This window comes from Podarcis melisellensis, assembly GCF_964234715.1.
Source record: "Podarcis melisellensis genome assembly, chromosome: W".
NCBI classification, from domain to species: domain Eukaryota; kingdom Metazoa; phylum Chordata; class Lepidosauria; order Squamata; family Lacertidae; genus Podarcis; species Podarcis melisellensis.
In genome coordinates this window covers 11441757-11458270 of record NC_138535.1, presented here as the reverse complement: position 1 = coordinate 11458270, position 16514 = coordinate 11441757, and the positions used below count along the sequence as shown (strand labels likewise).

The 16514-nt window shown below is 46.2% G+C and overlaps 2 protein-coding genes and 1 long non-coding RNA gene across 4 annotated transcripts in view; 2 read left to right on the top strand and 1 right to left on the bottom strand.

The window, feature by feature from the left end:
* Nucleotides 1-14216, top strand: part of LOC309361217 (E3 ubiquitin-protein ligase LRSAM1-like) — a gene marked incomplete at its 3' end in the record, with an annotated part of 42848 nt that extends 28632 nt beyond the window's left edge. The window contains exons 8-13 of the mRNA XM_081896148.1: nt 11430-11489; nt 12214-12312; nt 12478-12609; nt 13148-13229; nt 13451-13584; nt 14091-14216. Coding sequence (XP_081752274.1) covers nt 11430-11489; nt 12214-12312; nt 12478-12609; nt 13148-13229; nt 13451-13584; nt 14091-14216 — 633 coding nt within the window. The remainder of the gene's footprint in view (nt 1-11429; nt 11490-12213; nt 12313-12477; nt 12610-13147; nt 13230-13450; nt 13585-14090) is intronic.
* Nucleotides 1556-6704, bottom strand: LOC309361167. 2 transcript variants are annotated; one of them, XR_014164358.1, is made up of 3 exons: nt 6031-6704; nt 3891-3937; nt 1556-3239 (listed from the first exon to the last, which is right to left on the bottom strand). It is a non-coding gene; the product is annotated as an uncharacterized lncRNA (long non-coding RNA). The 2 variants fall into 2 exon arrangements; XR_014164359.1 differs by having other exon boundaries at nt 1556-3246; nt 3895-3937.
* On the top strand, nt 11825-14385 carry LOC309361164 (E3 ubiquitin-protein ligase LRSAM1-like). Its single transcript, XM_081896133.1, has 6 exons — nt 11825-11880; nt 12214-12312; nt 12478-12609; nt 13148-13229; nt 13451-13584; nt 14091-14385. The coding sequence occupies exons 3-6, from the start codon at nt 12562-12564 to the stop codon at nt 14214-14216; spliced, it is 390 nt and encodes a 129-aa protein (XP_081752259.1). The 5' UTR covers nt 11825-11880; nt 12214-12312; nt 12478-12561; the 3' UTR covers nt 14217-14385.
* The last annotated feature ends 2129 nt before the right edge of the window (nt 14386-16514 follow it).

The following is a 16514-nucleotide window of genomic DNA, read 5'->3' as shown; positions in this document are numbered from 1 at the left end:
GGCTGCTCTCAGCACTGCCGCGGTGGCCGCGGAGGTGCCGGGGCGGTCCACAACGTTAGGTGGCGTATCTGGGATGCATTCTTGGGTGAGCGCAAGAGGTGCCGCTGCCACCTGGTCTGCAGGCCTATATTGCCTATAGAATGTCTAAAAAGCATTGAAAAAACTGTGCCGAAGTCTGTGGGTTACTAGGCACTACGAAGGCCTGAGGCCCCTCTTGGTTCCCTTATGCCACCCCCAGATTCAGCAGGCATTACAAAGCCTGGGACCCCTCCTGGTTCCCTTGTGCCACCCCAGATATAGCTGCATTTTGCTGGTTCTCTTGAGCAGACATAGTTTGATACCCTTAATTAGCCTGGTTCAGTAAAATCAATGCCAACTAGCTTGGATTATATGCGTGAGCTGCGAGCGATATCACGGTAGTTCAGTATTGTCTGCGCTGGTAAGTTTAAAGGACTCAAAGATGCCTAACTAATCTCCAACAAATTGTATTTAGCTGCAAACAATATCACTGTAGCTCAGTATTATCTGCACTGGATAGCAATCCAAAATACCAGCCCACACCTCAAAGCAATGTATCTAGAGGAATACTGAGTCTATAATAAACAGAAGAGAACCTTTGATAATGTAAGCAGCTATGCAGCAAGCTAGAGGTAGAATTATAAATTGTAACCCAGCAATACAGCAGTGAAAAATGATAAATTGACTTATGCAACAAACCTATAAGCAAAGCAAAGCTCCCAAGAGCCCTTAAGCACTATTATCTAAATCAACCTAATGAATTAAATTGCCAGATTAAATATATACTTGTAAACTAACAGATAAAATACCAGAAAGAGATGAACGTAGAAGAGGCATGAACTATTTACTTTAGATTCCCTATAAACCTGTATGCAAAGCTCGCAAGAGATTGCAGGCGAAGAAGCCCTTCAATAAATCAAATGATATAAAACCCGGATCTCTTTTTCCTTATAACTATGAGTTGACTATACCAAATTATAAAACTTAATGCCTAGACAGAGAGTAAGTGACACAGCTCCACAGAGCACCGCAAGCTGAATGCAATAATTTGAATTCCAATATACTGTGCACTAATGCTTCAATTTAATTTAAATGCATTTCGTAAATTCCCAGAATGAAATTCTTAAGAGTGTAAGTATAAACAAAAGCACTAAATTGATTAGAGGATATTAATTCTAAGATCAGCCTAGCCAGAGACGCTGTAGCCAGCTCTATACAAGCTTATGCACCAAGAGGAGGGGCTCCCTGCAGCCCCTTGCGCGCTCTTTTAATAATGGCGTGTTGCGTTGATAAATAACAACAGACAAAGAGATGTTTGTTTCAGAGAGCTTGCGTGTGGTAAGAGTGAGAGAGAGAGAGAGTGTGTGCGTCTCCTTCTCTAGCCCCACAGCATCTCCTTTTATTCAAAGTTACAAAGCATGGCCACGGAGGTGCTAGTGGCTGATTGGTTCAAATACAAACAAAGAAACTGGAATCTTATTGGCTCATTTGTATGTAAGGCGGGCTTACACAGCTTCATAGATCTTTTGGTACATGAAAGAGAATATGCAAGAGCTGCACTTAGACAGGTATATAAGCTCTTAATCCACTTATAACTAAGATTGATTATAATATGACTAAAGCAATTACCAATGTGATGATCATAATATAAACTCACATAATTAATTATACATTGAGGATTAACATCTCATTGTGAACTTAAAGTGAACTTAAGTAGAAAAAGGTGTGGTATGCAAGGAATGGAATGCAGGGATCTGTGTGCCAGGGACAGGCTTTCGCCGTGCGTGAAGGGGAGAGAAGCGTGTTTGATTATAAACAGGCTTTTAAGTCTGTATAGAAGCGAAGGATGTTAGAAATAAATTCCCATAATGCAAGAGGAAAAAGAACCAGTGTTTCACTATACTGGCACATAAGAATAACATGTCCACATCTCCTCCTTTCTTTTCTTCTTAGCGAGATAAGGCAACTAGGTGAATAAAGCAACAATACTTCCGGATTAGTGGTTTGCCATCGAATGCCGGAAATAATACTGCTAGGGTTGATGGGGCAAAAATACTTCAAGATTAGTGGTTTGCCAGCGAATCTCAAAATAATCCTACCCACATCTCCCCTTTTTGTTTTTGTTTTTTCTTACTGGTGACGTTGCCATTTCGCATAATAGGCTGCAAGGAGTGCACTAGGTGGTTGAGGAGGAGAAAAAAGGCAAGAAAAAAGATTTGTAAGGCTAGGAATGCATTGAAGAAAGCAACAAAACAAAATTAATATACATACAATAATTATTCCATAATAAAAAAGACTACGAAGCCAATTAAAACCAGGCATCCAGCCTGTGAGCCACAGAAAAATAGAGTCCCAGAAACCAGAAAATCCAATGTCCTGTTTAATATGGTGGGTAAGATTTTGCAGATGAGAAATTTGACGTTGAACGGCTTTAGAATTGTCAGTGATATTGAAGCAGCACATGTCTTCGATTTGTTCACAACCATAATGATGGAGCATGAGTAAATAATCTATAGCAGCCCTGTTCTTAAACAAACCATTGTGAAGTTCGGCTTGCTCTGTGTTGAGAAGATGAAGCGCTTGAGAGGTAAAGTTCAGGGATTTTGCTGCAGAGCAAGCTAAAGAATTAATATTTGCGCTATTACGTACAGCCAAACCAGGAACTCCTAAAAGAGAGACGGCTAAAGAGATATATTCAGATCTACTGGGAAGAGAGACAAGGTCATTACAATCGTCAGACAATTCAACATCGCGGCGATAACGAGAGTAGGAGAAATGATGCTTTTCAGACAATATGATAGACAAACGGCTTAAACAGCAGGGTGTACCGTGGCTAATGTTTGCTGGAATATAATTAAACGTATAGCCAGGACACGACCAAAACCAACCTGCAGGTAGCTCTGTGTATTTATACACATAAGAGATGTTCACGTAATCAGAGCAATTAAAGTTATCCTTGCCCATTTTCACACAGTTGGATTTTGTACAATTCACCATACGAGCACAAGTGACATTGTAAGATGCCACATAAGGTGTCGTCAAGTCTATAGCTAAAGGTGGTCGTTTACGCACCTGGTCACCCCAAACAGAATAAACAGTGTAACCAAGGGTGCGGAGAGAACTATTTCTGGGTAAGGATGAGAAAAACCAAGTATCATTTTGTATGTCTAAAGGATCATGGCAAACAGGAATAAGACAAGAGCCAAGGATTTCCCCAATGGCTACTTGCTGAGTAAGACAAAAGGAAGAGACGTTAAGCGTTTTTGCAAACGTTTCCCACACATTTGGTGTTGTGGAATCACCAGTAGGAAGAGCAGAAGCAGAGAGAGGCAAAAATAAAATACTGAAAATGAGAATTATCATGGAATTCATATTAAGACACGAAAAAAATCTCCAGCCAGCAGTTTTCTTTCTAATAACAAAAACAGGGGTATTAAAAGGGCTAAATGAGGGTTCTATATGGTCAGCTAATAATTGCTGATGGACCAATTGTCTCAAAGCAGTCAATTTCTCTGTGGAAAGAGGCCATTGCGGAACCCATATAGGATCAGTGGATTTCCACCTGAGTGGAAGCACAAACTTACTCATTAATTTGAATGGTTGCTTCTAATTGTTGTAATAAATCCCTTCCCCACAGGTTGAGATGGATTTTGAGCACACAGGGCTGAATATATGCAATAGCTTCAGAGCTATCAGGCAGAGAAACAGGCAGCCACTGTGCGCTTTTGCAAGAAGTCTGGTTACCTCCCACGCCCCACACTTCAGGAGAAGATTCAAGGGGCCAAGTGGGGTCCCAAATTTTACTGGAAATGACAGAAACATCAGCGCCAGTGTCAATTAGACCCTCTATTAGTTTTCCATTAATTTTATACTTACGAAGGAGTTTTTCACTTCCAATACGTTGGGTCACAGCTAGAAGCTGTGGGGGAAAAGATGAAGAGAGCTTGTGCAAATTAGTGTCAATAGCAGAAACAACATCAGGTGGAGAAGGCAGCATCACCAATTGTGCCCAAGATTCTCCTTTTGTTAACTGCATGGGCATATGGCTCCAAAATTGAACCATGATTGTGCCCACATAGTCAGGAGGCAGGACACCTGGGATGACTTGAATGCCTTGTTTTGCAGCAGAAAATTTAGGTAAAATCAAACCTGTGAGATTAGAAGGAAGTGGACCTGCCATTTGGCTGGCCATGATTATGATTTCACCAGGTAAAGCAGTGTCTTTGGTCTCTTGATTAATCAAATCAATAGCAAATTCAGAAGGCATATTTTTAGAAACTTTTGCAGCAGCAGAAACTAAAGGCCGACAACTCTCTATTCTTTGGGGCCCGAGAGTCGGGGCCCAATGAAGTTTCCCTGAGACCTACATTGATTTGCCCAATGATAGCCTTTTCCACATTTCGGGCATTTTTTAGAAGGTCTGGTCGTGGCATTTGCAGTAACATCCTTTCGTGCAGTCCCCTTTGGGGCTGTGCACTGCCTGGCAAAATGACCAGGGCGTTGGCAATCGAAGCAATTACCTGTTTGTTTCACAGAGTCCTGGATTGCAGTAGCAAGCAATGACATTGTATAAGAATGTGTCCCAATTTCGGAACATGCCTGTATCATGTCCGCAAGACTAAATTTTGAGCGAGTTATAACAGACTGCAATAATTTTTTTGAATCAGAATTAGAATTTTCATAAGCCAATTTTTTCATCAACTCATTCTGGGCTGTTTCATTGTCCACCTGTCTAGATATTGATTCTTTTAATCTATCTATAAATTGATGGTAGGGCTCTGAGTGTTGCTGCTTAACATTTACAAAAGAACTCAGAGGCTGCCCTGAGATAGGAATCTTACGAAATGCGCGCTGCACACAAGTTGCAGTGCGACTGAAATGTGAAGCTGAGAGCAGCATTTGAGTAACTATACCGTCAAATGGTGATGAACCGAACAATTGGCTTGCAGTATGCTGTGGATCTGCTAAAGCTTCTGCAGCATGTTTAAATTCACTTTCAAAAACCACATATTGTGCTGGGGACAATAACATCCTCATCAAATCTTTCCAATCTTGAGGGGGCATTGTGTAAGAAGTAGAAATCCCTTCTAGCATTCCTAGAACAAAAGTGGATTTTAAACCTGAATCAGAGATGGCTTTCCTTAATTCTCTCATCACAGAGTATGGGAGCATTTCATGGGAAACTTGTTGCTGTGCTGTACCTGGAATGTTTTGATAAGTAAGGGGGAAGAGTGACGGTGGCTGGCCAGGCCAAGCAGAGTGTTCCTCTAAAGAGAAGAGCCCTGTTTGTTTGGCCTGTAAAATTCCGGCACGGACGGCTCCATGAAGGAGTGACCCAGAGGAATGTGAAGGAGGGAGGGAAAGGGGGATGGGGGGGGGCGGAAGCAGGCTGTTTTGAAAGAGCAGACGGAGAAAGAGATCCGATGGGGGGGGGGGAAGGGGGGATGAGAGCAGGCGGAGAGACAGCAGGCTGAGCCATAACTTTTACAGCAGGCACAGCAGAGGGAGGGAGAAGGGTTTCAGGAAGCTGAGACGGAGAAAAGGAGGAGGGGGAACTTAGGCAGGGTGAGGAAGGAGACAAAGGAGGTAGGACTTTAGGATATGGTGGGGGATGGTCTGCTGAGGCAAGGAGTGAAGAAACCGAGAGAGAAGACAATTCTAGCTTTGCAATCGCATTTGCGCATTTTTGCCATGTGAGTAGGCAGTTAATTGGAGCCCGTGGCTCGGAGAAAAGGATTTTCCCTATCTTCTCCCATGTGCTAATTTCTAGTGAGCCTCCGTCTGGATATAACGGATATTGAAATTTTATTTCCTGTAATAATTGTTCTATCTCTCTTAGAGAAATTTGAACTTTGTCTACAGTTTGCTTTACGAGCGAGTAAAGTTCTTTTGCATGAGCCATTTGCACCTTGCTTAAATCTCCTCCCATACTAACGAATTAAGCGCGCTTTAGACTTTTCCTAGTCGGGTTAGTATGAGGGATGCAGGCTCTAAAGGGATCTGGTTACTTACCTTTCTTCAGAATCACGTCGGGGTCACCAGATGTTGCGTTGATAAATAACAACAGACAAAGAGATGTTTGTTTCAGAGAGCTTGCGTGTGGTAAGAGTGTGAGAGAGAGAGAGTGTGTGCGTCTCCTTCTCTAGCCCCACAGCATCTCCTTTTATTCAAAGTTACAAAGCATGGCCACGGAGGTGCTAGTGGCTGATTGGTTCAAATACAAACAAAGAAACTGGAATCTTATTGGCTCATTTGTATGTAAGGCGGGCTTACACAGCTTCATAGATTTTTGGCACATGAAAGAGAATATGCAAGAGCTGCACTTAGACAGGTATATAAGCTCTTAATCCACTTATAACTAAGATTGATTATAATATGACTAAAGCAATTACCAATGTGATGATCATAATATAAACTCACATAATTAATTATACATTGAGGATTAACATCTCATTGTGAACTTAAAGTGAACTTAAGTAGAAAAAGGTGTGGTATGCAAGGAATGGAATGCAGGGATCTGTGTGCCAGGGACAGGCTTTCGCCGTGCGTGAAGGGGAGAGAAGCGTGTTTGATTATAAACAGGCTTTTAAGTCTGTATAGAAGCGAAGGATGTTAGAAATAAATTCCCATAATGCAAGAGGAAAAAGAACCAGTGTTTCACTATACTGGCACATAAGAATAACATGTCCACAATGGCGCTTTCATCCTTTGTTTATATTGCTTATGTTTATTTCCTTTGTTTGTATTGTTTGTATTGCTTTTGAATTTAAAACCAAGGAGAAAGTGAGGGGCACTCAAAAAGGAGATAGCTCCCACGTGGTTTTGCCTCTCCTAAAATGGCTGCCGCCGCAAGGCCACATGGGCAATCAAAATGGCGGCCGTAATGCATTCCCGTTGCCTAGCGACAATGAACATGCGGAAACACTTAACGCTAGCCCTTTAACACTGAAAAAATTCCGCAGCCTCAAGAGCAAAACCTGCAGGCATTCCCCACATACCCCTTATGAACGTTAATTATTCCCCTGGTTTTCTCGCCGGTTAGACTTAAAAGGGAGGGTTTGTAAAATAACTTCCCATGTGGAATGCCTATAGTAAAATGGCGGCCGCCCAGAAGGCCACGTGGGCGGATGAAATGGCAGCCGGGGCGCGCTGGTTGCCCAGCAACGGCGCAGCTGCTTCTGACGCTTTCCAAGTCTAAACTTCCGCGCGAAAATAAAACAGCCTGTAGAACTCCCCCCCTCAAGAATGCTGCTGAAATGATTATTTAACAAGAAATTCTGTCCCTCACCCTGGCAGTAACATGAAACACAACCGGCACAAAATGCAGCCCGCTCTCCTCCCACAGCTGCTGTTCAGCCTAGTTGCACCGCGCTCCCCTGCACAAACCCTTAGCTAAAACCTGAAGCCCCAACAGCAAAACCTGATTGGATGGGTGCGCTGCGTCCTCCGTGGAAATAACAAAGAGGAGCCAAACGTTCTTCCTTGAGCTCCTTGCGGAACAGGCAGTCAGCAGTCGAGGGCAGGCAACGGATCACCAGAAAAAGCTCCACAAAGCTGAATAAATTCCTCTGAAGGGGGCATGCAGCAGCAAGCTCCTGAGGGCAGGGAACTTGCACTGAAACACACAGAGCTCCCTGTAAAACTGTAGACTTGAAAGAGATGCTGGAAGGAAAGCACACAAACACACACACACAGTGATTTTAGCTCAATTACAGCTCCGGTGTTAAACTGCAGCAGCTGGAATGGAGCGCAAAGGGGGAAACCCCAAGAAGGAGAAAAGCCCCACAAAACTAGAGATAACAACTCCTGAAAATCAAGCAGTTTAGAAATCAAGCAACACCAGCAGCGAATGCTGGAAATTCCCTGTAAAGGAAAGGGAGCTTTTTCTGTGAAGCTACAGCATATTCCACGAGGTGCCCTGCAGCTCAAGAACAAAGGCAACAAAGAAGCAAGGCAGGAACGCTCCAGGCAAGGCAGATAAGATCTCCGACAAGCAGGAACAGCTGATATGCGGGGAAACAAACGTGAGGGCGAGCCGGCGAAAAGAGGGCGAGCCCCCTCCGTGCTGGCTCTAAATAGGGCAAACCACGCCCCCCCCCAACAGCCAGTGAATGGCTGGCTGGGGGGGGGGGGGCTGGCCCGGCCGGGATTCCCCTGCTCTCATGTGGGGTGGGCGTGAAGCCCGCAACCCCACCTCCTGGGCAGGCCGGAAGTGGCTTTGGGGAAATCCAAGCAAGGTTCTGGATTTCAGGGTTTCAGAAAGATGCTCGAAAGTGGGGGGGGGGGGGTCAAAGCCTGCTGAAATCTCTGAAGCCAGGGCAGGAGCTGAGCAAACTGAGCAACTTTAAAAAATATATATATATATTTATTAAGAATTTTCAAAATTACAAAAAAGAGAAGAAAAAGAAAAAAGAAAAAAAGAAGAAAAAAGATACATAAAACCAATACAACAACACAACAACATCAAAAAAGAAAAATACAAATCCCATATTACATATCTTATCTTTCATCTGCTTGTTTCCTTGACCTCCTCACACCTCCCTTTTTGTATTCTAGCTTAATTAATTATTTCAGCAAATTCTTTCCCTCTTTTTCAATTATTATTGAATAATTTATCTTGACAATCTAACCTATTAATTAACTCAGCAAATCCTTTCCATCTTTCACCATATTCTGTTATTCAATTTGCCTTACTTTATTTAACCTTATCTTACCGTAAAATACCTTAAAACTTAAAACTTAATGCTTATTTATACATAACTCCTTATATCATTTCTACTAAAGCCAGACAGTTTCATTCCAACATTTTCCCTAATATTCATTAATTTTACACTAATTCCCAAAATAAATTTTTTTCTTTATAGACTTTCTTCCAATTTTCTTCCTGGTCTCGGGTTATGTCAGTCCTTACTGTCCATTCCATCTAGTCCATCAACCTGGTAGTCTTATGTCCAAGGCTCTTAAATCTCTTCCATGCCCCTTCTGCAGATCTTCTTCTTCTTGTTTATACTTGCACTTTTCCTTGTCTTTTGTTGGTCTCTTTCTTGATTTCTTTCCTTTCTCAATGAGGAGTAGGTCTCTGGGGGATTCCAGCCCATAATTGTTTCCATCTCCCCTCATCAGATCAGCCCATTTCCCACAGTCATCAATATAATCCAAAAAATATTTAACAGCATATTTCAAAGTCCCTCCAAAGTTAAGAGCCTCCTCAGCTCCAGGCTCCCCCTGGCCCACTCCAAATTCAATCTTCCAAAACAGCGGCTTATGCTCCTGCAGGGCTTCAGATCTCTCCATTTGTATTGCTTGAGGTGCAGCCACAACCTCCTCCATTATCATCTGCCCTTGCACTTGCCCAGTCAAACCAGTTTCCTGAGTTGGTCCCTGTATGATTTCTGTGTCAGTATTCCCTGTTTGTCCACATTCACTAACTGCAGCAGTCATCAAATCCAACTTCTCATTCATCAAATCCATCTTCTCATGCAACTGCTCCAGCAAAGCATTTGTCTTGCAAAAAGCAAGCACCAAAACTTCCTCCCAACACATTTTTATTCAAGGTCAAAAGACTGGTCGCATGATCTTAATCTCACAGCTGTAAAGTCGCCAAGTAAACTGCAGCAACAATTTGACAAGCTCCCTCTAGAGGAGACAATTTCTATTTGTATCCATCTTTTTAAAGCATGTCCAACAAAAGAAAGTTACTTTCAATTTTCAAATATTTTGTTTCTTTAGAATGCAGAAGGCAACATTGGAATCAGTTTGTTTCTCTTTTTTAGCTATCTGTCAAAATGTTCCATTCACAGTCAATGGACGTCTCCAACAATTTCTGTCTCTGACACCCCGTTCCCAGGTTTGAGACGGTGGAAACTTATTTTTCTTTACTCCCTCTCCTGCAGGCTTAAACAGTCAAATCCCCCCCCCTTTCTCCTGCTTCCAAGGGTTTTTTTTTAGTGGTTATAGATGAAGGAAATTTCGACCTTTACAAACAACTTTCCAGGCTATTAGCTTACAAGGTTTTTGCTTCAGTCTATTTACAAAAAGCGGAAGGCGGACTTCCTGTTTTGAACCTTCCCGCTTCAGTGCCAAATTAGGATGTTTCTTGATCCAATTTTCTGTTTCTACTCACGGGTACTTGTTTAGAGTCCAATTGTCGACAGGAAAAAGTCAGCGCTCTCCGGCAATGGCTATGCGGCTTCCCTCCGTGAAAGTAGCAATCAGTTCACAGCACCACGCCGCTCACCCCACTTCGCTCTGGAGCCCCAAAATGGGGTTCCCCGCGAGTAGGGGAGGCGCTCCTGGTGCCCTGCCGAACACCACATTCCCAGGCTTCCTCCACCTGGGATTTCTAGCGGGTCCCCACCTTCGCCGCGGCGGGAAGACCCAGTTTCAAACTGAGCAACTCTTTGCCCTGTGGCTAGCAGAACAAATGGAGTGATGCAGAATTTCAGCTTCCATCCACCCAAGTGAGGGCAGAGAATTTGGGAGTAGCCAAAAACCATTTGGGGGACTCTGCATTAGCCATCCTTGTTGTAAACCAGGCAAAGGAGAAACCTTTGCCTCCCCTCCCCCGAAGTTGGTGGACTGCAGCTCCCATCTCCTCCTGGCTGGAAACCATGCTGGCTGCTGGGGCTGCGCGAAGTTGCAGTTCAGCAACATCTGGAGGGCCACAACAAATTGCCTCCCCACCTGCTTTAAACAAACCTCAAACAGAAGGTTCTGTATGAGGGTGAGGGAACCTCTGGCGCTTTTGTGACCCAGCTTAGCTCCTTTGAATCTGTGTTGCATCTGGAGGTTGGGGAGCAGGCAGTGGAATATAGAGATGGGGGGAGGGTGCATCCAGGATGGTCCAGGTCGAACTTCAAACCCTAGAGCTAGGACGATGTTTGAACGCAGCCTTCTAGGTGGGGAACATTTTACAGCAGCACTGCTTCATGGGCAGCCTTCCAGGGGCCCCATGCCAGTGGTGGGTGGGTCCAGAGGCAAAAGTGGTTGGAGCAACTGGTGTGACTCTTTGTTCAGTATGCTACATTCGAGTAGCAGGAAAAGTCAGAGGTTCACACGCAGACACCTCCCTCCCTCTATCTCCATCAAGGCAAGCAAGAAGCATCATATCCCAGTTCATGGGCACATCCTGGGGTGGGGAGATGCAACCTGGGGAAATAGGGCATGGCTTGGGGAGAGTCTCAAAGGCCAGGTAAAGACACCTGGAGGGCTGCCTTCAGATCCCAGGAATCCTATGGTTCCCCATTGTGGATGCAGGCTTGAGCATCCCCCAAAAGGTGGCTGGAGCAGCCTCTGCTTTGGAAGGCTTGCACTAAGAGGAAGAGCCAGCTGCTTCCTCTGGGGGCAGCCACTTCCACTGCTGCACAGCCCTTATGGTGCATGCTTCCTAATGCCTGTGTGCTGCATTTCAGGAGGCAATCACAGAGCAGCGGCAAGCCCTCACCTACCTGCTATTAGAAATTTCAGCTCCAGTCGTCCGAGCTGATATGGCTCATCTTCCTTTGAGCCCAGCAGAGCATTAAAACAACAAAGTCCACAACGGAAGGATGAGGCAGGTATGGTGCTACATTGCTATGCTTTATTACTGAGCTATGCAGAGAGTAAAGAAATATACATCTCCTCTCTGTGAGAAGCAGAGAGCAACTGAACAAAGGAAAACAAAAGAACAAAGGAAACAGGAAACCAGTAACGTCACATCCCGTCTCCCTTTCCTGTGAGAATCCAACAGTATCTGGACTGTGGAATGTAAACACAGTCCTGTGACTTGCAAGCAGATGCTCAGTGAGAAACAGAAACTAAAACCTGCTGCAGCAGCTGCTGAAGGAGAAGAGGCAGTGGGAAGAAGAGCTGCAGGCCATCTTGGTAAGGAGACAATTCACCTGTGAGCCAGGCTGATTCTCTCTCTCTCTCACTCTCTCTCTCTCACACACACAGGCTCAGCCTTCTGCCCGTTTCCACACCTGGTGGCTTTGCCCCTCTCTCAGAGGTGCTTTGGAGGAGGCCAGGTGTCAGGCTACACTCCTGGAGTCAGCAAAAGCTGCACATGATGATCATTTGTTTGCTTGTATATCCCACCTCCCCCCCCCCCCCAGAAGCTCAAGGGAGGCATGCATTTGAACCCTGGTCTCTCCCAGATCCTAGTCCGACACTCCTAACCACTACACCACCCTGGCTGGCTGTTTCTCTTCCTTGCAGAGGGAGCTGGAAGCTAAGAGTGAGACAAAGCAAGAGAACTACTGGCTGATTCAGTACCAGCGGCTTTTGGACCAGAAGCCCCTTTCACTCCAGCTGCAAGTGACTGGCTAGCAGAAGTGCTGGGGTGGAGAAGGCTTCACTGGGTCTGGCAGCCCCTTATGGTTCTGGCCTCCTCTTTCACCTGTGGAAGGTTCCAGGCTTCCTGGGTCTGGGTTTCCCAGTCAAGAGGCCACCTGGTAACACAGCTCTCCTTTTTCTTTGAAGGAGGAAGGACTGGAACGGCAGCTCGTGAAGCTCCTGGCAGACCTGTCAGCTGACCAGTATACTCCCATCTTTGCACATCACCGGATGTCGCTCAAAATGCTAAGTGCCATGGTCCCAAGTGACTTGACCAAGGTACGTGGGGAAGTTTAGAGCAGGGGTGGGGAACCTCAGGTCCAGGGGCTGGATGCTACCTTTATGGCCTCTCTTTTCAGCCCTCAGAACTTTCCTCTGGGCCGCACCACTGGAGGCTGGGCACGTGGGGTGCTCTCCCCCCTCAGCTTCAATCTGCCCTCACTCAGCCAGCCCCCACCTGCATACCTTCTCACAACCAGTCCAGGGGGTGGAGGTGGCACAACCTCTCAACTTCACCCTTCTCTTAAGTCTCAGGGTTGCCCCTTGCAGGGAGGAGGATGGGGACAACTTTAGAATGAGTTGACTCTGTCTGCGATTGGCTCTGGCTCTGCCAGGCATGAGCTCTGGCTCCTCCTACCATTTGGGCGCCCTGCCAGTCTTGATGGGCATCCGCCACCTTTCACTGGACTGTACCGTAATTTGTACTGATATAGAAGTTCCACACACAGTGAAATGGATAAAAGTAAACCTGGGAGAGAACCATGCTGCTCAGAAGGCTCCTTTCTGTGCTCTGCCATTTGCTTATGTCCTCTTCCAGATGGGGGTCACAGAGACAGGCCTGCAGCACTCCATCATCCGGAAGGCCCGAGAGATCCACGCCGTGGCTGAAACCATCCCAGGTAACTTGCTGGATCCTCGCTCCTAAGGACATAAGCTGCCTTGCACAGAGTCGGAGCAGGGATTGAGGTTTGGCACAAGCCCCATTCCCCTTGCCATCTCTCATGAGCTTGTTTGGGGGGGGGCATTCTTCCACTCCCTTTCAGCCCAGCTCATCAGCAAAGCATCCACTCTGCATAAAATTGCTTGTTCTCAGTGACCAGCTCCTTCCAATTGCTTGCAGAGTTGCTGAAGCCTGCAGAAGAGGCAGAGCTTGCTGCTCCGGGGACCAGTAGAGAGGCCCCCACTGCCATGGCTCCTTGTGCCCAAGCACCAGAAGAGCACCGCTGTGAGTGTGTGATCTGCAAGGAGCGAGAGGTAGGTTGACTGCCACCCAGGAGCTTTGAAAGCTTAACCTGCATGCCAGGCAGAGTCAGTGATCCTCAGAGGCATCAGGGAATTAGCATGAAACGATGGAATGCTACTCCATCTCTATGCCACAGCTATAGAAGGCCTTCCTAAAACCCATCAATCCTAATCTGTGAAGTTTCTCAAGGCCTGATTCAACAGGGATCCTCTGCTGATGTTCTTATCTTGTGCCTGAACTTGCTTTTTTCCTCCTCCTTCCCATCCCTTTTTCCTTGTGTGTTATGTCTTAGATGTCAAACCTGAGAGAAGAAACTGTTTTGTTTGTCAGATGCTCTGGCAGGCTTTTTTGTGCAGGTATGGTGGTGAGGATGAAGCGCAGGATCAAAATGCTTTGGAATAAAACCCCGATCTCTGACAACATGTGTGCAAGGGGCAGGTGGCGAGGAGGCCCTGCTGTTGGTAAGAGCTGTGGTCCTAGCATTTGCCTCTTCCTCTTCTTCTTCTCTTTCCCCCAGGCCCAGGTGGTATTCCTGACTTGCGGCCATGCCTGCTGCTGCCAGACCTGCTCCGAGGCCCTGAGCACCTGCCCGCTGTGCCGCAAGGACATCGTCCAGCGCATCCGTCTTTTCCACAGCGGATAGCCCCACATGGGGACAGTGTCACTCCCATCATGTGCCCGCTTCTTCCCCCTCAACCTTGCACACTGGGTTGCCAGGGGTGGGGTGGGATCAATGATTCTTTTGGAGTGCTGTGTAGGCCACCCCGGGATATGCACTACCTCCTTGCTCTTTGCGTAACCATCACCATCCTCTGCTCATAGAGCATGGCTGCAATCCCCCCCCCCCTCAACTCTCAGCTGTTGGCTGTGGCTGCTCAAAGGCCAAGATGGAGGCACATCTCTGGGCTGAGGGCAGAATGGTGCTTGCAGTTCCTGAAAAGCTACCCGCACATTTTGGGGAACAGGCAAACACCACATCTTCTCTGGCAGCCTGGCAGGGGTTATTTAAAGATGCCAGTCCCAACCTATGGGCAGAGTGGGTTCTAGGAGCTTCAGTACAGGAGAAGAGATTCCCTGCTGTCTGCCCACCTAACGAATCAGGGCTGGCGTGTGTGTATATATATATGTGTATTTCTGTGGCTGGGTTTTAGGCCACTACTGGCTGAGCTGCAGCAGCACCTAGTGGAGCAAAAGTGCCTGGAAGCTGTCCCATCTGTCACCCTGGGAGAGAGTGGTTGGTGATTCCCAGCCGTCCAGCATCCAGCTCCCAATCTAGGCCACTTTGAACTCTTTCCAGGCCAGCATTTTAAAGCTGCCACCCCCAACCTGGTGCCCTCTAGCTGGGATGACTGCATTAAGGACCCCACAAAGGGTGGGTGGATAAGTCAAGCAAGAGCCCTGGTTGGGTGGAGGTCTCGTCCCACCCACTACATGTTTTTCACTAGTGGAGTATGTGTGTGTTTGGTTCATCATCCCTCTTGGTTCATTGGTCAGTAATTGACCTTGATAGTCTGCCAAGGCAACATCTCTTCCAGAAGAAACTAGCCTCCACCCAGTTTTGCTTGGCAGGTTTCCTGGCAGGAGAAAGTGGACACTCGTATTTGCAACTTCCAAGAAACAGGCCCCTGAGCCTTTTTCACTGCCTGACTGCTCACTCACACTCATCGTCCTGTGTTCTCTTGGAGCCAGGTGAGTGAGGAAACATTTTGGCTTCTTCTGGCATTGCTGAACCACTACTTCCATCTTCCTCAGCAAGCGTGGCCAACACCCAGGGAATATGGGAGTTGTAGTTCAGCCACAACAGGAAGGCCAAAGGCTCCCTACATCTGAACTACAGGATGGCCAAGAGGTGAGGTCTTTCCTTTTTAGCAAAGTCAGCTAACATGAACAGTACAGTGCTTTATTCTATCAGTTTTCTCCAAAAGGATCTGCAAATATTTTATAACTAAAAGGTAAAATGCATCAGATGAATGAAGTGTTGTTTTGCCTGCCAGGAAGCCTTAGTCCCAGTGCAGGTGTGGGGATTGTTTGCCACTCCAAATGAGACTGAATTACAACTCCTGTCATCATCCCTGGCCTTTGGCCATGCTTGCTGGGCCTGAGAGGAGCTGTAGTTCAGCAATGTCTGGAGAGCCTAAAGTTCCCCCACGCTTACAAGGAAAACCAAGAGGGGAGAGATTGGCAGAAACCCTATGGAAGGGAGGCCTTGCCTATGCCTGGTCATGGAGGCTGTGCCTCAGTAATCCCTCTCCACCCACCTACCCACAATTCCTTGCTCAGGGTGATTTGTGCCCCTTCCAGGTAAGGGATAAGGTGCCTTGAGTCCCTGTCAGGAGAAACTGCAGGGTACAAATATAGAACAGAACCACAGAATTGTAGAGTTGGAAGGGACCCAGAGGGTCACCTAATCCAAACCCCTGCAATGCAAAGATCTCAACTAGATCATACACGACAGATGGCCATCTAACCTCTGCTTTAAAACCTCCAGTGAAGGGTAAGTCCACAGCGTACCGAGGGAGATCATTCCAGCTCTTAAATGTCAGAAAGTTCCTCCTGATGTCAGTCTCCTTTCTTGAAGCCACTGATATTTGTGTGGGCTGGGTTTTAATAGGTAGCAGAGGATATATTAATTGCAATTTATCCCTTCACACACCCATGTTTGTGGGCTGAAACAAAATAAAGCATAGGAATTAGTCTATAAAACTTTGTTTTGAGCAAGTCCAGCTAACAAAGTAAGCTGGCTTCCCCCTTCTTACCCCACTTAAACAAAAAAACAGGCAGCAAGTTGTAAAGTAAGATTTACTTACCGGTACTTTATAATCATGCATAGGTTCACAGCAACAGTAGCAGTAAAAACCATGCAGGCAAAATATGGTATAGTTACAGTATAACCGGCTTCATGTATGTGCCTAAAATTCGAGCTAGCAGAAGCATGTCTGCA